The sequence below is a fragment of the Varroa jacobsoni genome, unplaced genomic scaffold (genome assembly GCF_002532875.2).
Source record: "Varroa jacobsoni isolate VJ856 unplaced genomic scaffold, vjacob_1.0 scaffold_1002, whole genome shotgun sequence".
NCBI lineage: Eukaryota > Metazoa > Arthropoda > Arachnida > Mesostigmata > Varroidae > Varroa > Varroa jacobsoni.
The window spans coordinates 47,828-70,694 of NW_019213904.1; the positions used below are offsets into that span (position 1 = coordinate 47,828).

Genomic DNA, 22,867 nt, shown 5'->3' on the forward strand with positions numbered 1-22,867 from the left:
TTTTATGTCAAACTGTGACTTGTCATGAAAAACTATCTTTCACGATTGACAGAAGCGGTAAATTAGTGAATAATTGCTATTAAATTGGCGGGAGACCACTATAAAGCAAATACGCAACCACAAAATAGTATTTATTTGGGCTACTATAGCTTTATGAATTCTGGTTTATCTATTATGGCTTAAGTATACCTTCAGTAATCGAAGGACGTAGTGAACAAGCTTTACATTAGGCAGCCAGGATTCGTGAACAGAGTTCAACCTATCGCATGACAGCATTCAATTTAACACCGTGAAGATTATGATTGCAAAAATACAGGAATTTCAACACGAGACTCTCTGTTAGTAACTATAATTACCAGACATAGTTCTGATAGTTTTTTAAAATTTCCACAACCTTTTAATAGAAAGATCGTTTAAATTTCGATTGTAAATAAAAGTATAAACCTTCTAAAAAAAACTGAAAAATTCGAATTTGCTATCCTAAACTATTATGTATATAACCGTATGTTTATTTCGCGGCTCTGTAGCTGCACTCGGGTGCTACATGTATATCCCTTTAGTGTTATAATAGCGTTTATTTCTTCTGGATATATCATTTGCCTTTACGAAGTTTCGTTGCGGAGTTTAAGTTCAAAGGAACACCTTGTATGCATAAAATTCTACATACTCGTTAAATGCACGTACATTCAGAAATATCACAGGTCGAAAATTCGTAAATTAAAATCAAGAATCACTACTACGACGCATTACTACATGATAATAGTCCCAACAGCCAACGTGTGAATTTGTTATCGAACGACTTACTGTGTGTCCTGCTACGGAAGCAAGGAGTACTATGGATCATTGAGGTGTGTGACGCTCCCTTTATGAAATAATTGCTCATTTTGTCTTATGCTTATATTTGGGTTGTCTATATACTACTATATTTTAAATGCAGTAGTATTAATAATTAAAAAGTACAATGACGAAGACACTGATAACGGTAACAATAGATGCAAATTTTAAGTTAAGCTTAATTGGTGATCATAGAAACTATCGGACTATCACTTCGTTAGCATCCCCTTTTTTGCGATTACGGCAACTCTATTTTTGGTCTATTGGGTTACGCACATATATTTGCCATCAAATTCTGGACATACCCCTTTTCTATAGCGGTATCTACTCCAACTGCGCCAACTATTGTAGAAGATAACCTCGTTCTTCCTTCTACAAGACGACTACTGCTGTAAATGATCAGTAAGCGATGCGTGGCAAATCTGTAGTACATGCAGTATTAATTGTTTTTTAACCATACAATCCGGGGACTGTTCTTTCCTGTTCTGCTCACCTAGCAGCTTTGGCGATCATTTCTATTTTGGTGCTCTATTTGAATATATATTTATATATATAATATATTATATATATTATATATATATAATATTGATAGCCCTACTTAAATTAGGCGTGTGTCTTTTTTTCTTAATTTCTCTTCGGCATTTCTGCGAATCGATGAAGCCTTTATTGTGCAGACTCTATCTTAGTAAGCAAGAAATTAAATACTAAAGATAATTAGCGTTATCAAAAGCTTACAGAGTTAGCATAAATGTCCCTTGAAATCCACGTCACGTAGCTAGAACAAATTTGCCTGACTGACTTTAAATAATTCCAAAGTAAGTAGAAGACCTAACTACCCCAGTATCGAAGGAACTAGTTATCAAGTTAAAAGCCTGTTTGTAAATTTTCTGAAGCCCTATCGTCTATAGCCAGCGTTTGTGTAACAATGGAAGTTTATTTGAAGGTTTATCTCTTCTTAATAACTCTTATGTGAGCACTTGCCTTTTTTTCAGGCTTAAACTTTGGAGCTTAAACTTTAAACAGGGGCGTTGACTCACTGACACCAATTTAAGGCTTAGCAGATAAGCTGTTACCTTTAACGTTGCTTAATTCAATTTTGTATAATAGTAAGTACTATATATATAAGGATTGCCATAACCATACACTTACCCTTCCAGCTTCCTCTCATTTATAGGTAACCACCTTTCCATTTGCTATGTTTTGAAGTACGTCGAAAGCGAGTATTGTTAACTGACGTTTTCCGAAAATGTTGATTTTCACTTACTCTACTTTTCAATAACATTTTTGAACATATTGTTAAACATTCAAAATGTTTTACTGTTACAAAGGAGTGTATTCGATAAATGAGCTAAGATATTAAAACCATCTAGGAGAAGCACAAATAGTTAACTCGACCTTTTGATCAAGTATAACATAATACACATATGGCAAACTGATCCGATCATCCAGTGACGTTTAGTGTTCTTGTCTATTTGATTTTAAAACAGGAGTGGTCGTCGAATTAACTTGCTTTTTAACTTTCCTTATTTGCAGAGTTTTCATGTGTCTAACAAAGCTTATATATGTATCTAACTATCCTAAGTATTCGTTATATAATGCAATTACATGTAATTATACCTTTTTTCCGAAAGTATAATAGAGATAAATGTTATCTATCAATGCAAAGTTAAGCTCTAAAATTATCTACAATAGTTACTCCGTAATATATTATAAAAGATTTGACAGTCAATATTTCATTTGTCATGCATTAGACAACGCCCTTTATCGATCCCAAGCCCACGAATAGCGATGGCAGTAGTCATGTGCTGTTCGGGGCGCAAAAAGTAAAATTCTACTTTTACGAAGTTTTCGAAACATTTGACGTTTGAAAAGAAGCTCTTTATTTTACAAATACAAAATTAGACACAGTTTGTATGCCAGGTTGATGTAAACATATTTTCCATACGTTTACCTATAAACGAGATTCTCTTTTTAATGCAAATAATTCCTTTGATAATCTCTAAATACGTTTTACTGCTTTACTGGAAGTAGAAAATGGCAGATGTCAGCGGGACATCTTAGTTTATCTCCACAAAAATTTACCAACGCAACATCCAAGTGTGCGCAAAATTTCCCGTTACCAAGCTAACCAAGCGTCACACCAAAAAGACGATATTTGTTTGAATTATAAAAGCTTTGCACCAGTTTATTTGAAGGATGAATAGCGCCGTCTTTCAACAAGAAAGACCTCATGCGCTTGTTGATTTCACCTTAGGCTTCAAGCCCATATATTATCACCATTACGTATAATCGTTGTCTAGTCTTCATTTATGGAATATTCTAAAATATATTAGTATTTTAGTCTCCGTGTTTTATTGACTGCGAAAAGGGTTCAGCGCACATGATGCGTAGTATGCGATGCGAATGCAAAGAGTTCCATAAAAAAAATTATAATGCTCAGATAGGCGAGACAACAATTTTTCAAATTTTTCAAGAGAAAACGAATATGAAAAAGAACAATATTACAAACCGGATATAGACATTATAATAATTGCTTTTGTCTTCTAACATCGTGCTCAGCGACCCGAAACTTGCTTGACTAATGTTACCGCTCCTCTGGCACCTGTAATTGACACACTTTAGTACACGACTTTCCTGTCAGATATGATCAGCATCTATTAACCTGTGGCAATTTTTAGAGCTTGTTGTGTTTTTTTGTTCTAATTTTTACTTATTGAGTTCATTTGTCCCAGTTAGTGCATTATTCGCGCTTTCTATGCTTCCTACCGTACTCCTGTATTTCATGCAAACATTCAGCAGCTAATTAAACAATATTGTACCTATTTTTTTCTTTAATTTTTTAGCGTTTTTGTTAAAAAAAACAGACGGTGTTGTTTCAACTTTTGTTTCGTAAACTAAGCATAAAAAACATCTCTTCTAAAATGATCTATGGCAAAAAAAATCAGGGATTACCTTATTCATGAGAAAAATCGAAATTTTAGCGTTGTGGCCCATAATCTTTTGATAAATTAAGCTACCAGTACCATAAACAACGCTTTAGAAAGAAGAAGCTTACTCTTAATGCAACCATATTTCACAATGGCAATAAGTTTCGATCGCCGTGATTTACTCAAAAATACTCGGCGATGAGATGTCAATTCATTAGCTTATGGACTTGATGCTATCAAATATAGTATTTAAGTAAGCCAAATCTTCCTATCCACTGAATTCTCTTTTCTTCTGCTGCGCAAGTTTGTCCACTATTGGATTTAAACTGAAAAACTAATCCTTATTTTTTACTGTTAATCTTTAATTAACTACCAACTTTAGGTAAATTTTGCAGATAAATCTAGAAATTAATGATGAATTTATTACGGAGAATCAGGAATATCAAGAGAAAGCCCCAGGGATTGTAACCGTGTACAATTCGCGATTTCTTTTTTGTGAACATTCATTTGAAATAAAATGCAAGGACTTGGGAATTTTTGTTTCCAAAATTTATAGATATAAATATTATTTAAAAAGTAAATTAAAGGTTTCGTCTCATTTACATTATGATTGCTAAATACATCATATGTGGTGATTTTTTCTCTTGAATCCTATTGGTATAGGATAAAGCCATACAGTCTTCCTGGATGCGATAATTCTAGGTCGATTCGAGTTCTGTTTTATTTTCATATCTGTTAAGTTGGTGTCGTGTTTTCTTTCCAGGCCGTAGGGTTATAGAGATTTGCCTTAGCTCAGAACGATCTAATTATACCGCAATTCATCTTTGACGCAACTCTTGAAAGCTTCCCATGCGTCGGCTGGACCTAGCTGGGCCTGAAAATGCCAATTACGGATAAGTAAAACTAGCGTCAGGAAAGCGCAAAAGTACGACTGAAAGTAGAAATTATCACAAACAATAACGTATACTGATTAGCACTAGAAGATTTAACAAATAATCATAAAATTTAGGTTATGTCTGAAATCCTCTTTGAATGTACGGGTTTCTGCTTCCGCATTTGCTGAAAATAATTACATTATATGATGCGAAGGCTCTGGAGAAGTTGATTATGATGCAATTAGTCTAGGTACTAAACACATTATAAATAGTGTCCAATGATTCCGATTACATATCTAAATTATTCGAAAATATTTAATATTTTGTTTGGTATATTAACACGTCAACCTCGTGCGAACACATCAAACAAACCTTTAAGCCACGATGTAGACGGTCGCGCATGATCGCAATAAATTCTTTATAGGAAAGGAAGCCATCTCCATCATCATCGAAAATTTGAAACACCGTATGAACGAGGTGTGGTTTGAGATTATGGCCGGAACACACATATACCGCACGGCGGAAATCCTCTGTTGCAAGCAATTAATTACAGATATAAAACTCATGTTATTATTGTTTTAATGTAACGTAAATTAGATTATTGTTGCATTTTCTATTATTATTATTATTATTATTAATTACATTATTGTTATCTCACTTTGTTCCATCACCATAGACGTATATCTCATATGCAGTTATGAGTTGATAAATGAAGTATTTCCGTGCAAACCACGCTAATTTTATTTGCTTGAATTTCTTTTTCAACTGGTTTGTAAAAGAAATCGACAGGTCTTGATTATAAAGCGACTAATTTTACAATTTTTATCAAACAGATAAGTGAAAAAATGTGCAAAAGAGATTCTTAAATTTTGCGTTTTCGGTTTTTTATAACAGGTTTTGCATAAAAATAGACTTGACTCAGTTCAGAGGGAGATGACATTTCATATAGGTATTATAGTGAAAAATTTGCACAGAATAATTTTATAAATAGTAAAAAGCCCTAAATTTCTCATAAAAATTATATAAGACATACGCGTTAGGGGCTAGATTGAAATGGATTTTATGTTATTTCTATATGAAGATTCCACAATATAAATACTTTCACACATGTAGAATTTTCTAATGGTACTGCAATTTACATGAGATTAGAGGTTATCTGCGATGCGACATCCTACACTTCACATTCATTTTCTAACCTTGATGCTAAGCTTTTAGTTAATTATATGCACCATCCGTAAGTGGAATGTAAGCAAATTTAGTAGACACTGGATTTCAGTGACTTAAAATTAAAATCATGCGTATTTTACTTTAACAGTTTACGTGTAAGATGTCCGATATTTTTTGGCAATTAGTAAAAAAAAAGCTACGTCTAATTCTTGCCGTATTTAAATTTTTCGACACCTCTATTCTTGTAATCAAGGGGATTTTTTACGAATATACCGTACAGCTTACGTTATATCTAATACATATAGAAAGAATAGCACATTAGTCGTTTCGTCTGGTAACTGAGTCGGATGAATCTAAACCTATACTTATATGTCACGTATGTGAATAACAGTAATGAAATTAACATTCACAGAATTTAAGTACACCCACTTTTTTCATTTGATAGCAGATATATTCTAGTTACGCAAAAATGCAAATAGATCACACAAAAAAGAAATATATACATACATTATGATAACGCCTTCTTTGACAAAAGTCTACAAAGGAGGGCGTATGTGCATTCTAAATTTGCTAGAAAACTGTACAATCCAGCGCTTATTACACGTCTGCTTAAGAAACCATCAGCGGTGAACGTGTTATACTTATTGTGCCGTTACCCTAAATGTCCACAGTTACAGATATTGTCGGCTCTAAGGTCAATTAGCAGAGCGGCCTTTAGTACTTTGTAATCATATTAAATCGCAATTATCAACATCCGCATCAATATGATGATGGTTATTAGTACTAATACTGGTTATATGACTAGTATACGTTTATTATCGGACAATGCTCGTCACAAGTGGCTAAATGACCAAAGTTTGGTGATACATTTTCGTTCACCTCAACCGGAAGATTTATATAATCGTTTTCACATTCGTTCCAATCTTTAAATTATCTAAAATAATTACATTTTAGATAAAGTTAGAGATTTTCGCCAAGAAGCAAAGAAAGATTTGGAACGAATATAAAAATGATCACGTAAATATTCCGGTTCGGGTGAGTGAATATGCAACGTTTACCTTTACAATAGAAAAAGCCGTCTCTGCATATTGGATACTAAAATGGCGTGACCCATTTACAACTGCACGACCTTCAAATATTAGTGTCGCGTCTATAGGACGTTAGCAGGTTTTCGCGCACGCATAATTGTGTTTTTGACATACGATAGCAGGAATTGAGCGCACAGAATCAGGTAATATTTGTTTTGTAAATTCAGTTGTTTCTGGGCGATACTGGTAGCTGCGTAAGGTTGTAGTTTTCGTAAAGAATACCAGATCTACATGGGCACTGCGTTTGAGTGTATGTATTTACATAAAGTCATAAGAAATAACCAAGAGAATTGTCGGAAAGGGAAACTTAGTAACTACTCTTTTACAGCTGTTAAGTTGTCGCCTGTAATGACATAATCACGAGAATGACTAACTAATAGGTACAATGTGGTCATGAGAAATTTATGAGTTTTTTTTCTTGATTTTTATCTTATTAAGTTGTACCCAGCCAACTGAAGGACCAAACTTCTATAGAGCTGGATGAACAAACGAAAAACAGCTTAACTAAATAAAAGATATTCTTGCTGCTGTGTTAGACTACTCATCGCGGCCTTCACCATGGCTCAGACGGGTAAGCTCCCGGTCAAGATGCCGTAAGCTTGTGGTTTAAATGACAAGGAACTTAGTCATTAAAAGCTGACAGAAATATAAGACAAACATTGTGCTTTTTGAAATGTTTTTTTTCTTAATAAATAAAGTGCTTTAAAAAATACTTTATAAATAAAGCAGACTCAGTGTCCTTAAATTATGAATGCCAATGAGAGCATGAGATAATTGGCTTTACAAGCCCACTGGAAGGTTACGACGCAATAATGGCATACGTGAATCATAGAAACTTAACAACGAAAAAGAAATAACCGAATTATTGCTAAATCGAGGCAGTAGGTAATGCAATGAAGTAACGGATAAACTGCAATAGTCGGTTTATCTAAAACTGCAGTGGACAAAAGGGTAGCTGTAACGCAGTAATAAGACAACAAGCTAATGTTTAGAATTAGGGTCTACGCTGAGCAAGTCTGAATTCCCTAAACTTAGTTTGGAAAAAGTAACAGAATACTGTTGAGCAGCGTCCGCTATGTATACGCTGTGTAAAGTACTTACGAGATATGAACAAAAAAGTGAATGAACTTAATGGGTGTCCATTGATAAAGGCAGGCGGATATTGTATAATACATCTAGTACTTTAGTGTCAACGGGATGCTGTATACTAAGTGGTGAAAGCCACTTGGCCACTATATTATACCCTATATAGTCGAAGGTTAAGTCGAGCTCTCCTATTTAAATCTATAACAACTTTTCCTGATATTTTAAAGCATTCATTTCAAACCCACATGAGGTTTGACTCACTATTGTCCGCAGAACCTCATTATTGTACTACTGTTGTTGATCTTTAAATTATCTCTACATTTGAAACAACAGCCAAGCGAAAAACGAGCAAGGGCTTTATCCAATTAAAGTAATTTTATCCAGCACAATTCTTCCAATAACACAAATAGCAATGAAATGGGCGATGAGTATAGGTTATATATATTTTCTTATTTGCTCTGTCACTTCAGATTACTTTTATTCCCGCGATAGATCCAGGAAAGGGCATTGTGGTATATTTCAGTTAAAATATAGTTACTATTTCTTTAGGCTTGAGTTTTGTGCATTCGAAATCAGCAAAATACTATACTAGAAAGGTGTAAAGGATATTCACCTTAGGAGGTTTCATTTTTTTTTTATATGTATGCATGGTGTGACATTTTCAACTAGACGTTTTTCACGAGTTGTTTTTAAAACTCTATACAATAATATATATTTAACAGAAGTGTACATCGTGAAGTGAACTGCTTTTTTGCATGTGCTAGAAGTCACATTCCAAGCATGTGTATTCAACATAACAACCAACCCCGACTACATTTTAAGTTTAGAAACTAAACCGCTCGTGTTAAATATTTGCTTGGCGTGAGTGAGTGAGTTGACATTGTCACCCGGGAATTATGTGGACTTTCGTTAATATCACTCCACATTCAACTCTAGCGAGTTCAAATTTGGACTGTTGACCGGCTATGCATGCTCATTCTAAAACATGCTCGTATTTTCAAGCATCCAACCCTGCATTAATCCGTTGCGGCTAAATATCAGGCTGAAAGACGTGCGGTCCTCCTTCCGACACTCCAGATATTTACAGTTGCGCCATAGTTCATAGAACACGCAGCTGAACTTCCTTATTTGTGAGTTCACCTTATTGAAAAAGTATGTAGGCATGTCCCTTCTACTAGACACCACAGTAAAAACTGGAACATTAGATTTTTGCTTTTAATAGGAGCAACCTATGGATTGTGGGCAAGTAAACAATTATTTTTGTAATTCATTTTTGTATTGACATTATTTGGTCAGAAAAAAATTGAGGGCGGTGCATCTCTTTTGCTTTTACACCAGGCGATGCGTGACTGAGGTATTTGTGGATGATTAGCAACATGGTACGGCCCAGTAACATCGCAAAAGTTTCGATCGAAACAAAAGGATTTGCAAAATCAGAAAAAAAAACATCCGTAGATTATCCTTTCACTCTGCAGCGTTCTTTTGCTGTCGTCAATTTTCTGCTGTTCTTAATTTTTCTGTCACCGCATTTACGACATCGTACGTTGTCGATTCGTTAAAAGTTATATATATATACATAGGGCATCCTACAAAATGTAGACATAGTTTGAATGATTTATTTTTTATTTTTATATAATTCATACTTAAACTTCAAAATAATCTACATAAAATGCACAAGCAGATGTTTAAAATTAATACCGCTCCAATGTGAGTTATTAATTCGCAAGCTCAGTTTAGCCTTTTATATCTTGCAGTGTTGTCGGTAGTGGCATAGATGTTACCTTTGAAGTATCCCCATAAAAAAAGTCCATCGGCGTTAGCTTTAGGACAATGAGCAGCGTATTTTATAAGATTTCCTTATCCATATTTCGGAAGACATCTCATAAGCTCTTTTGGTAGTGTGCTGGCACACTTGTGAAAAAAAGGTCCATTCGAATTATAGCGCATGCATTTTTCTTGCAGAACAACCTAATACCTTTTGTGGATACATACAAACAATCTTGTTCGGTAGATTTTTCTGTGAAATATCTTATCGGCGAATTTTATTACCAAAACACGTTTGTTTCGATGGACTTCTTCTCAGCTTACAAATATCAGAACCTAGTTATGTCATCTCGTTTTGGTGCTCTGATGATTTTTTGGTAAGTGTCCATTTCAACCAATGCAAATCAGTTCTTGAATCCTATCAAAATAGGGACGTAGATACCCAATGCGATTTTCGGTTAACCGCCGTAGAATCAGAGGCATCAAATAAGCTGCTTTCATTTATCAATTGCAGCCATGTTTGGTTCTGTCAAAATCTACCATATCAGTTCTATTACATAGTAAACTCTTGAAGCGATTCTTATGTCGAAAGACGCAATGGTTGTTTGCAAACGATAGTTTTTGCATTTTTCAATGTGGTGTGCTTACTTGTAAAAGTCAATTTTTCTAATGTTACAATAATATTCTTTGTGAATAAATTTATTTATATTTAGATTGAATCAGTTTTTAACATCATCAATATTTCGTACTTCAAAACGATTGTCCAGTAGTTTTTCAATGAAAAAGTCGAACAATGTAATTGATAATAAAAATCATAAAAAATAACAAATAATTATCTTGGTTCAATTACAACTTAAATCGTTTGGACTGCATACTTTTTACTAATCCAAAGCGTTGCTGCCAGCACCGAAACAAAATAAAAATGACCATGACAAGTCCAACTGCAGGTGACGGTGAGGGCGGTGTGCCGCCGCTGCTGCTAGCCAGCGTGAGCTGATGCTAGTGGTTGATATTCGACCTCTCGGCAGCAAAGACCCGAAACTTACCATTCGATGGGTGTTTCGTTTTGTTACGAACAAAGCATAGATTTGAAGGTCCATATACTATTGGTACTGCTGCATATATACTGAAGTATGTACCACACGCGTGAATAAATTTTGAACAAGCTCTTACGCAATAGTGCTGTATAATAATAAACATGGACAGACAAGCAACACAGTAAGCGCTGCAAACAAACTGTTTGGAGGGAAGTTCCTTGGAATCGTACATAGTGTTGGGTTTGTAGGAAGCCCTTTAGACGGAGGAGTCAAGATAAAAGTTCGACACCAGTACTCGAAATGCTATGAGTCACATCTCGATATCCTTGTCTTTTGCTTTTGTTATTGGCGGCCACCAAAAAAAAATTTGCTTTTATAATCTGGTACATTTTAATACGTTCACTAGTCAATCGACGTGCAGCTTCGGTTCCGTTGAAGTTTTTTTTTTTTATTTTGTCTGCTTGAAGAACATCTTCTACTCAACATATAGTATGAGATGTTTTGAGCAGCTGCACACTAGTAGTTCACTTCCTATTTTTTTGTTTGTTTTTATTGATTTTTTTTAGTTGCAGTTGGAAATACTATATACACAGTTTCTGGTGTGACGGTGTCACCATATTGTATTACTGGGTCAATGATGCCATTCTAAGATACATTTTGTCGCATATGCGCAACATAAATTGTATAACGAAAAGGCATCTGAAAAATGCGATTACCAAGTTAATTTTATAATGTTAGATGTCCTGTATTACAATCGTTTGCAATGTTGTTGTGTTCAACAGAAAAACTCCTAAAACGTTTCCTATTATTATTGCTGTTATAAGCAATAGTGCGGAACCGCATAAATGACGCTATTCGAGATAATGTTCTTGGGATATATAGGGATGACATAAAACGCGGCGCGGAATAAAGAGACTGCGTATTATCGACACCGTGATCCTTACGTAATATATATTTTTACCATACTAATGTCATTCGGTATATCGTAAACGATCTTGGAATTCTGCTTTCAAATTGTAGATAGGGAAGAGGGTACACGACCAGTTCAAGGATTAGACGTTAACTTTATAGCAAATGAAGTGTACATAAGAGAAAGTAAGGAACTAAAGAGACAATCAAGCTTCGTCGATTAAATTGTTAATATTAAGTTGAAAAAAAATGATATGTACACCTTTGGAAAATTTTGTACCGTAAATTAGCTCTTTGAAAAGTTCATTTACCTCATAACACTTCTGGAGCTCATTATTACGGTTATCTAGACCATGTTTAATCTTTCAATAAATTTTACATATGATCAAGATTAAAAAAGCTTGCTGGATCTGTAATTCGAATTCATTCATCGATACATTTTTTTATTTAAAAAAATTTGAAATGTCTAGAAACGAATATTTATATTAACGGCCATTAAATACTCTTCACTGATTGTTTGTTTCGTCATCGACTATATTTACAATGTTTTCTTTATTGAACCCTCATATCCTTTCGGATAATAATCTTATCGTGTTATAATAGTCTGATTTGTATCTACGGCCTGTTACCATGTTTCCAATTATTTTGTGATAGTATACATTCTTGAGGGATCATTTAAAACGCTAAAGAGTTACAAAGGTTTCCAATCGCTTTCTAATTTCTCATTTTTATTAATTTTAATTTTTCATTTCCAAATTGTTTAAAAGGTGTAAGAAGACGAAAAAAGAAAACGAAACTCTACCTAAGGTTTTGGTATCTTTTAAATCAATTAACTTAATCCAAAAAGTGGAATGCATCTTTTGAGCCTTTCCAACAAGGTGTCGGAGGGGCTTTATTTACTGCCCTATTGTCGCGGAAAGCTTTAGAACTATTTTAGGTCAATGACGTTATATAATATACATATTACATGAATGATTTAGGCTACATATGCCAAAAGCTCTATTATATTATGTTTTTGTTGCTATAATAACGAATCACGTCTAGATATTTACAATTAGTGTTTATAATGTAATTTCATTGTCATTGCTAAATCGCTAAAAAAGAGGCATCGCTTAAAAAGCATAAATAGAAGATAGTTTCTATAAGAATATAACCAATAGGCTACTTTTTTCATGATTTCATCATCGTACTTTAAATTTTTCAAATTGGTATTCATAAAATACTTAGGTTCCGTTTTGTACTCACTGTAACATACCACCTCTCAGACAACCCATCTTTGATTAAAATTTTTAATTTCATTTACTTATGGATGTTTGATTCTTGGCAATCGGTATAGTTTCCACGGCTACATTAGTTTTGATTTGCCTAATTGTAAGGATTCTATAAATCGTTAATACAAATGATATTCTTTTGGTGGCACTCAAGATAATTTGTCTGCAGTGCTCATCAGTGATTCATCAGTTTGATTACTGATGATTATTAACGACAGAAAAGCCTTTATTGAAGTCCATTCAAGTTTTTTTTTTAAATAAACGTATAGACTTTGACATGCTTACAAATAAAACACACATAATGATAACACAATGTATTATCATTTTGCGATTATGGGAGCGATTAAATTCAAAGGAGTCAAAAGAAATTGGGGCGCATAATACAATCCGATACTTTTCTTAACAAAAGGGGTAACACAGTACTACGACGTTAATTGAATGCCGGTAACTCGAAATGTATTTTGGGTGTTTTCAGACACCTACCTTCTGAGATAGGTTGATTTGCAAAGGTGAATAGCCGCATGGTGATGGCGAAGTCTTCGAGGTTATTAAGAAATTGACAAAACGCTTTGAACTGTTCAAATGAGATTCCTCGGGTCTCGGGAATGCGTTCCTGAAGACGTTCCAAAACAGCTTCGTATCCAGTAGAGTCCAAGTATGTGTATCTAAAAAGATTACAGCCGAATTTTTTTGATGGTCTGCGGACAAACGTTGTTTGCGAAATTTGATGCCAAATGCCACACTTTAATTATAACCATACTAATACCAAAATATGCGGAAATGCTTATTATAGCAGCATATTCTCCTTATTCCATTGACCAACATTAATTTATTTTTATCTTGATCGTTTAATCAAATTTATTTACACGTTAGAAATTCCCTTTCTAGCAATACTAGGGTATTTATTTCAGTCAAATAAATGTGGCATATATATATATATATAAACGTCACTTATGTCGACTAAATATGCGCCGCGACGGGACTTGAATTAAGCACATCACTGTTTTATCTTGTCTAAAACACCACCCCTAAGCGCCTAATTTTGATTTCAACGGCATCAAACATAACGCTGAAAGATTTTGAGCGTAATGGATCGTTTTCGAAGTTTCGATGTTCGCCAAACAACGATTTAGACAGATAAAATATAATAGAACTATCTCGGAGTCATGGCTGCACTCTTATTTATCTGGACTGCAACAAAGTGGAACAAAAGGCAAATGCCTACCAAAACTACTAATATATTTTTATCCGCTCCTTCGAAAGCTCAATGCTCTCAATCTGACCCTTCAATATATTTATACGGAGGAAAGCACACTCGTGTCTTGTCATCTAAAGTATCTACAGTTTTTATGGCCTGCAGCTCAGGAAAATACAATGAAAACTCTGGGTTATTCATAGAACTGCCCGTTTGATAACGCTAAAATTTTAACGCAAAATGCTTATAAAAAAGTGTCATATTACACAAAGCATTTTATACCATAATCACCATCTTGTGATGCCATCACGATTATGAATTACAATAAATATGTTTGTACTTTTTTTTTTGTACAATTTATCTGCATTGTTCAGAACCTTCTATTTATTTGAGAAACCAAACAGCAAGCGCGATCATGTTTATCGGATTCATTGGCAATAAAAGCAGAAATTTCTAATCTGGTAACGTGACCGTTAGGGTGGCTCATGACGGCAGTAAGCGGAAAGTGATACCCAGCAAAATCATACCTATAACATCTTGAAAGCAAGTTAAGCAGGATGCATACTGAATCCACACATAATAAAGATGCCATCTGCAGTGACACCCTGCCAATCGTTCAGGATAACTTGAGTGCTGCGATATACTCCCAAATAGCCACTTCCTCATTTTGAAAGTGCATGACAGCAATGGAAGCAACAGCGTTTCGTAAACAGGAAGGAGACCTTAACTTCGTATGCAAATTTTTCTAAATAACCTCAGTGCCTCTATAATAGCACAGAATTTAAGCGCCTTGCTGTTAAATGAGCGTGCCATTTACTTGTCGATTAAAGATGTATATTCAATTATTTTTAATGGCCCAAGGCAATATAAGCTATTGCCTACCAAGTGTAATGTATTATAAATCAATAATCCCTTAAGGTGAAGAGAACAGTACGAGTCCTATTGCATTAACAATGACAATAAAACTTAAGACTACATAACTAACGACAATAATAGCTTTACTTTTTAAAAACCTCAGTGGCATCTTAACATGTATGAGAGCTATCCGCGTATTATTTTGTTCTAGTAGGGTCAATACGGGAGTGTATAGAAGTATCATCGATGGCGTAACACTTGCCGAGATTTTAAACAGAATGCAATTTGCGAAGATGGTGGTCATGCAGGGTATGAGAACCGAACCTTGAAATGTTTGTCATAACCTCAATATGACCAATTTTAACTGCCTACCTTTTTCCGGAGAGATATAGTTATTGCTGTGTATCAGACCATTCTAACCTTTACAAAACGATCAATTGACTTAAGTGGTTGAAAATAATCACAACATTGAAAAATAAAAACAGACAGATATGTTGATCTTTATTTATAATAGTTTTGTCGATCGAAACTTGGAAAGAAGGTATTGACTAGTTGAGAAAAATCAAGCATATCGAAAATGTTTGTACAGCTAGTTAATCTCTCATTTTTCAGGAACCTTATACAGACAGTTAATCAGAAATATTAGATGAGTTTTAGCAGCCCGAATACGTTTTCTTTTATTTTTAAAGAAAGAGAGAAAAGTTGCGTCGTTCCATGTTGTAGGCAAAAAGCTCGCGTCAATGGATAAACTGGCTATGGTGGTTAGAAGACGAGCAAATGCTGGCACTTAATCTTTTAACAGCTTGTTTGGGATATTAGCAGCCCCACATTCACATCCAACTTTGGTACTTTCGGAAGCTACCTAAATCTTGAGCCCACTGACATAACCTGAACGATGCTCGATTGAACTCTCAAATCAATGTGAACTGTGCTCGTACGTAGGCATAAATGTCGAGAGATGCAACAGTGGTATAGCCAATGATTATAAAGTGCCTGTTAGATTCACAACAATAATCCGAGAACTTTGAAGCTGATGTACTGAGTCGAGATCGAGCGTAGAATGTAGAATCATTTCAAGTTTTACTCTATCACAGGAACTTCCCATAAATGTACATAGTTTGGAAGCATCACTTTTTACCATCGTACTGGGCAAAGACATATTTTTAGGCAGAGATGCAAATCCGCCTTCGGTCAGGAAAGACGAGCACATGTTATTGTTATATCAACCTATTTTTTATGTCGGTATTAATTATTGACCGAAGAAATTTTCAAATGAGGACATGAATTTCGTTTTAGGCCATAATCACAGAACACACAGAGGTATTCGTGTTTGTAACAGCTTAACAACAAAAAAGTACTGTAGCATTGGAATATCTTTATTTGTGCTACTGAATAATGCTTTCGTTCAGTGGAAATCACAAAATTTTATCTGAGACTAGGTCGGTCCAAAATTTTTTCGAATGGCATGCTGTTACCGAGTGTATTGCAGCGGGGAGAACACAATTTTTCTCACACTAGAAAAGCTGTCTGGGACTATAGCCCGCATAGTCACTGCGCACCCCTTTGATGAAGGCACGTTTAGAAGTTAGGTAACTTTTTTGCTTTAACTAGAAGGTGGATGTAGGTTGTGATTAATCGCCCACTTACTACAACGCACGCACCGTGTTTCTGGAACTCGCTCGCAAGTGCACGTAAGCTGTGGCAAGGCATGGGGGAAAGGTTTTGCCGCTACCTTGTTGGCTGGCCGCCTGCACTTTATATAAGACGGTGTGTGAAGATCGGCGCTCAATGAGGCGAAATAGTCTCAAAATGAGCTTGCTCTAAGCCGTATCGGTTATCCTCTCTTGTTTGCTAAACGCCTTAAGTCGTCAAACGTGGACGACTTCTTTGCCTCGTCTGGTCACTGATGACGTTGTGTTGTCCGCCGGTTTGATTTTCCCATTTGTCGAGATGGCTATCCGAGTTGTGATGCACGGGCCGAAATACTGTCTTTAGGGTTTATCCGATAGACCAATTTTGCACACCGAAATGAAGTGTATAACCGAGGTAAACCGTCAAGTTTTATATATTATTGGAAAGCTCTTTTTTTGTCACCCAGAGTATTTAATTCGTATAAAGTGAGGACTCTATGCCTAAAGGCGTATCAGATCATTTCTGAGTAGTACTCTCTGCTATAGAATCCTCGTTCTGCACGCCGCATCTATCGAGAGTCATTTTTGGTAGCCTTGTGACTTCGAATATTTGCACAGTGAAAAAAATTGAGTTTCAGTAAAAAAGAACTAAGAGAGAAGAAGAAGAATATATAAAACAAAAAGGTTATTACCTATAAGGCCATTGTAAATACATCATAGGCATATATAGATATGGCTTATATAAATTAAACAAAGCCGCTCAAGGAGATACGTTATAATTGCCAAGACATGTTATCGATACATGGCTGGTGTTCTGTTTGCTCACTAGTGGCCAAGAGCTGAACAATAGACTTGATCTAAATAAAAGACGTTGTGCGGAAATCATTAGTAGACCATGGGCATGGGTACAAAATTTCTGTTTTTTTTTTAAGTAAGCTTGTCGATACTAAGAAGCAAACTGTTATGTCACGTACCTCAATAAGATACGTGCAAAATCAACTTCGCTAATGATAGCCTTTCCCTTAGAATACTCGATGAATTCCAATTCCAACACCTCAGACTGCAGGTTCTCCATAAATCTGTAAATACCAATGCATAATACATTACAATACCACGGAATTCTACATATGTTGTATGGCTTCTTTTATATTACAGCTATTTTCGCTAAAAATATGATCGCTACTTAGTATTTAGTACGATCAAAATTTTAGTTAAATTCTTTACGTGGCGAATCATTGGCTCTCAACTTTGCACTTAGAAACGCCCGGCGGAGGTCGAATTGTATTAATTTGAGGATATTCTACACAATCGGAAAATTTTATTCACTCCCTGTACCTATACGTTTATCGATACAAATTCCGAATTAAATTGTTGAGCCGAGCTAAGCAACATGAGCATCTGTATTGTATTAAGTAATGCGATAATTAAGCTAAACGTTTTAACTTATTCTTACAAGAGTTAATATACACAGTGGAACTGCAGTCCCTTGACAATTTGAATGTATTCACTCTCATTTGCTCTCTCTCATTATATATATATGTGTGTATATATATTTATATATATATATATATATATATCTATGTGGGTCAAGGGACTGCTGCACTAATATGTATGAATGAATAGCTCATATAACATATCAACGTTAACAACAAACCGAAAGAAGTCTTCAAATGAGAGCGTTTCCTTGCCCTTTCGCCCGAACAGATGAACAAGCAATGTAGTATTCACATGGCCTGCGGCCGCTGACAGCTCATTCTGAAATACCCGAAAAATGATCCTTAAATTTATGTCTATATTACTTAAAAGCTTCTTTAATCAATTAGTGGACGATAGAAAAAAGGTTAAGGAAGATAAGTGTTTGCGTAGCTGGTGATACTTCAAAGAACGAATGTGTATTACGCTCAACATATTTCATCCACTTAGAAGAAAAAATGTTTACATTAGGATCAACTACGGACAAAAACAGGTTGCGAAAGACTACCTTATTGTTGCCGTGTAGTGCGCATGAAAAATAACAAAACTACTGCTAAAACTCATATGAGATTACCTTCCTCTCAGAAATATTAAATTATGCGTCCGCGATATTACTCTTGAGAATCCCCAATGGAAAAAAGAACAACCAAGAACCAACTATTTCGTGATTAAAAAATAGAGATTTTAGACTCCCAACTGCAAATGATTGTGAGAAGTTGATATCACATCTGTCGTGCATCCAAACTTCAACGTCTTTTTTTTCTTTGTTAATCGTTTACACAATCATTTTCAAAAATATATCCATTAGCCAAAGAACGGAACAATACATAAGCCTGGAATTATAACTTGAGTCTTTCAATAATATTTTCAATCTAATTCAGTTGTTCTAGGGAAGTAGAGCTAATTTCCAGTATGTTTTTCGGACGCTGTTAAGAACCAAAGCGATAGTAACGTAAGCCCAACGTCTATATAGCGTCCATTTGTTTAAGATTTTCCTACCTCGTCTTTAGAGAACCAAACATAAACCAACTAACAGAAGTTTACTTTAAACTAGTTCTACTTCTACTGGTGCGCTCTAAGCTAATGCTCTGATAATGATACCCCCTTCGCCAAGTGACGGAGCGAGTCCAAACTAATAACGTTTCTATTCTACACTAGTCCGCAACGTCATATCTGCTCACTTAAAAACTGTCACAAGGGACGCCTTCACCAATGCAGAGCAATTCATAAAAAAAAACGCAGTGGCATTGAAAAGACGGCACAGTTAAAGCGAACGCAATCAGAGCATCAAAGACGTCATCTGGCTGTTGTATATTTCCATTTATTAGAATTAGAAGAAAAATCTGTCAAAAGGCCGAAATTGCTAAGAAAAAGAATATGTCAGACGAGAAATTAAAACCAGCTCTGCTTGTGACTGAGATGCTGAATACTTTACGCAGAGCTAGGCAGTAAGAGAGTGAAAATCGACTGTTTCGGTTATAGACATGCAGAAATAAACTGTATGCAGAAATATCTTCGTCTAACCAGCTGATTCTGACCGCCCTCTGTGCATACACCGTAAAGGTCAGATGATGTGTGCAATTGAAAGTTACCAGATTTTTCTTCGTCTGGATCTTCATACGAAGCTACTAGTAAGCTGAATTCGATGCAAACCCCCTTCTTCGCCTACATGCGGCGTCGTTTTATATTGTTTTACTACATACATTGTTTTATCTACGAAACTAGCTGCCTTCAGTGATTTAGTATGCTCCCAAAACGAATGCACGTCGCATGTGTTCAATCCTTCCAACTCATATATTGAGGGCGACAACGCATTAAACTCGTTCCCGTTCGAATGTTCCATCTTTGACGATTATAGTGATCAGTGATCCGATTGACTTATCAAATATTTTAATTTCACTCGTTTATCAATTATTATCAGTCTTAAGAATAATAGTAGTAAACGCTTCTGCGTTAAAATAGTTCAGTCGGGATTGTCGAAAGTCAGAAACTTGGATTTTACGGCCTTCTGAGAAGCCAATAGCTCTTTCCAAAATGAACTCGACTCATTCCTGTTACAGTATAACAACCATATTTATAGAATATATTTCTTGTTTCTGCACTATATGCTTAGAGAAAACAGTGTAATCATATTCCTCTTTACGTCATTTCTGGTTAATCATGAGTCACTACCGGCGTAACCAACTTTGCCTCTGACGGCTATCTGCTCTACAAGTGGCCTTTCGTGTTGTCAAATTTCTTAGACACTACACTATACACTTGATTATTAATGCATGTAGACATGTAAAAAAACGAACAGAACTAAAAACCATCATGAGAACTTAATGAAAAAATGTGGGTTAAACAAAATAAGAGCGTACGTTTAGTGCAATACTAAATAGAGGATTTGTTGCGATTTGTGCAAGCAGAAGACGTCTGAGTGCAGATCTGATTGTCCGGAAATGCGTTTTCTTGCGTTTTCTTATGCAGCTATATTATCTTGAATATTATAATCTGCATCTTTTGTGCAAGCAAATATAAGGTGACATTGAATGGTGAAATATCTGTCGAATAGGTGTATGATCATGAACAGGTGCCCTAATAGCAACCAGCATTACGCTGCTCTACGACACAAGCGGGCTTTTTTTTAAATTGACTATATATATATATATATATATATATATATATATATATATATATATATACACAGAAACCGACTGCACCTTGTAGCTTGTACTACGACTCGTATTGTTTTATGATACAAGACCTATATAATGCGTAATTAATTACATTTTATTATATTTCTATTTTATTTTTTATTATTTATTATATTATTTTATTTTATTATTTATATAACCACATGGGCGACAAACTGAATGCTGATTTGGTTCGTTTCCCATGTAAAAATCAACCTGTTTAACTATATTAAATCTAACTTCCCCTGCAGATGAGAAAGGAGTGATTTAACATGCAAGGCCATGTAGTATCCACAGCTGCACATCAAATTTTGGTACAAGTTAAAAATAAATAGAACACTGACCCCAATTTCAATTTTTTTTAGGGTGAGTTAGTGCCAATTTTGCCGTTTACTATCAAATTCCTAGTCGGTAATAAGGAGCTTCAAATTTTTTTAAAAAGCCGATAGACGATAGGATAGGTCCCGTCTTGAAAACGCAGCTGTTCGCATTCCGTTTCTTTTTATCCATTGCATTCTACAATAGGCACATAAAATAAAAATGCAACTGATTGCATTTGAATTCATCCTTGCCATGAATCTCGCCGCAATGTCATCTACATCTAGTTTCTATCTTAAAGTAGATGATAGACAATTATTAGGTACGCAAATGACTATTTTAAAATGATGTTACCAAACCAAGTATGCGCCATCTTTGCCAATGATCTTCTCTTACTTTTCTAAGAATACCATAATTCGATCACTGTAGAACTTTCATGGTTCCAAAAAATTGTGACAAATAATTCTTCCATTTCCATTAAAAGTAAATCATATCGTTGAGGGAATTCTGCAGAGATCGAAACACACGATAGTTTACGGTGCAAGATACGGATCATGCGGCAAATGCACTAAAATTTCCCATCCACATTCTTTCAATTTTTGTCGGATAACTAAAGGTGTATGCAATTTAACAATATAAATAAAATAAGCAATAAGAACAATAAGAATATTGTCGTAAAAGATGATGCCTCACTAATTCCCGTCAATTTTTTTAATAACTTGTTTTAATCTTGTTAGTCGTATGCACTAGAGGTCCAATTGTTTTGCCAGACGCCAGCAACCCACAATGCGCCATTCCTTTCCAATCCCACCAAATGCGTACCACCAGCTTGTTTAGCGTCAGTCTGGCCTCTTCCAAAAGCCGTGGAAGACATTTCTCATTTTTCTTTTTTAATTTGAGCATTACCGTTTCATGTGATCTGTTTTTCATTACTTGAGGTAAAATGTTTCAGATATTGCTTGACTTTGCAGCCTTTCAATAAAATTTTGCAGATATAAATACGATCAAGTAAATTCTTTTCCGTCAATCCGTGTGGCACCCAAAAATTAAGCTTTTTCTGTAGCCAGCTTTCTTCTAATGGTTTAGGGTTGTTTGACGGCGAATGTTTAGTTTCTTAGCGATGTCATGGACACCAACGTGGCGGTAGCTTACGCAATCATTTTGTCATCTTTTTTTTTGTAATTGATCGACCAGCATTTGTACCTTTTATCATAATAAAATTGTAAATTTGATGAATTTTTTAAGCAGCTTTACTCATCTTCAAAGCGCTCTATCTCAAGTGTGAATATACAAGTTCCAACAATTTTAGCACTAACGCCACAGTAAGATCTCAGCTTTCCAATGACACCAATGCCCGAAGACTCATATTACCTGACTATGTGACTTTAGAGCCATCTAACTAGAAAACGGTCAATATTTTTTCGACAATTCAAAATTTTTATTATTTTTGTTGCACGATTGAGGAACGGTAAATACGTCTTCAGTTTCAATCGTTATTATCGGCATTGAATAAACTCATCCATTATTATATAACCAAAGGCCATACAACTCTGCCGAATAAAAACTATTAAATAATTGCACTTGCTCATACATACAAAGATATGCTATGTTATCAAAAGAGCTATTGGGCTTAACTGTATATTCTCTATTGTTCAAATAGCCTAGTGGTCATATTATTTTAGATGGGAGAGGGTTATGATTAACGCCGCCGAATGTGTTACGAGACTTGAAGCATATATAGACAATTAAAAACTTGTCCTAT

General features: G+C 35.1%; 1 protein-coding gene across 4 annotated transcripts in view; it reads right to left on the minus strand.

The window, feature by feature from the left end:
- Positions 1–2,988: 2,988 nt before the first annotated feature.
- The window catches only part of LOC111265729 (calcium uptake protein 3, mitochondrial), a 37,031-nt gene continuing 17,152 nt past the window's right edge, over positions 2,989–22,867 (minus strand). For all 4 annotated transcript variants that reach the window (XM_086970612.1, XM_086970615.1, XM_086970613.1 and 1 more), the window contains 6 exons: positions 18,294–18,394; positions 17,614–17,718; positions 13,442–13,623; positions 5,009–5,166; positions 4,574–4,635; positions 2,989–3,436 (listed from right to left, as the gene is read on the minus strand). In XM_086970612.1, coding sequence (XP_086826738.1) covers positions 3,304–3,436; positions 4,574–4,635; positions 5,009–5,166; positions 13,442–13,623; positions 17,614–17,718; positions 18,294–18,394 — 741 coding nt within the window. In that variant the 3' untranslated portion in view covers positions 2,989–3,303. The remainder of the gene's footprint in view (positions 3,437–4,573; positions 4,636–5,008; positions 5,167–13,441; positions 13,624–17,613; positions 17,719–18,293; positions 18,395–22,867) is intronic.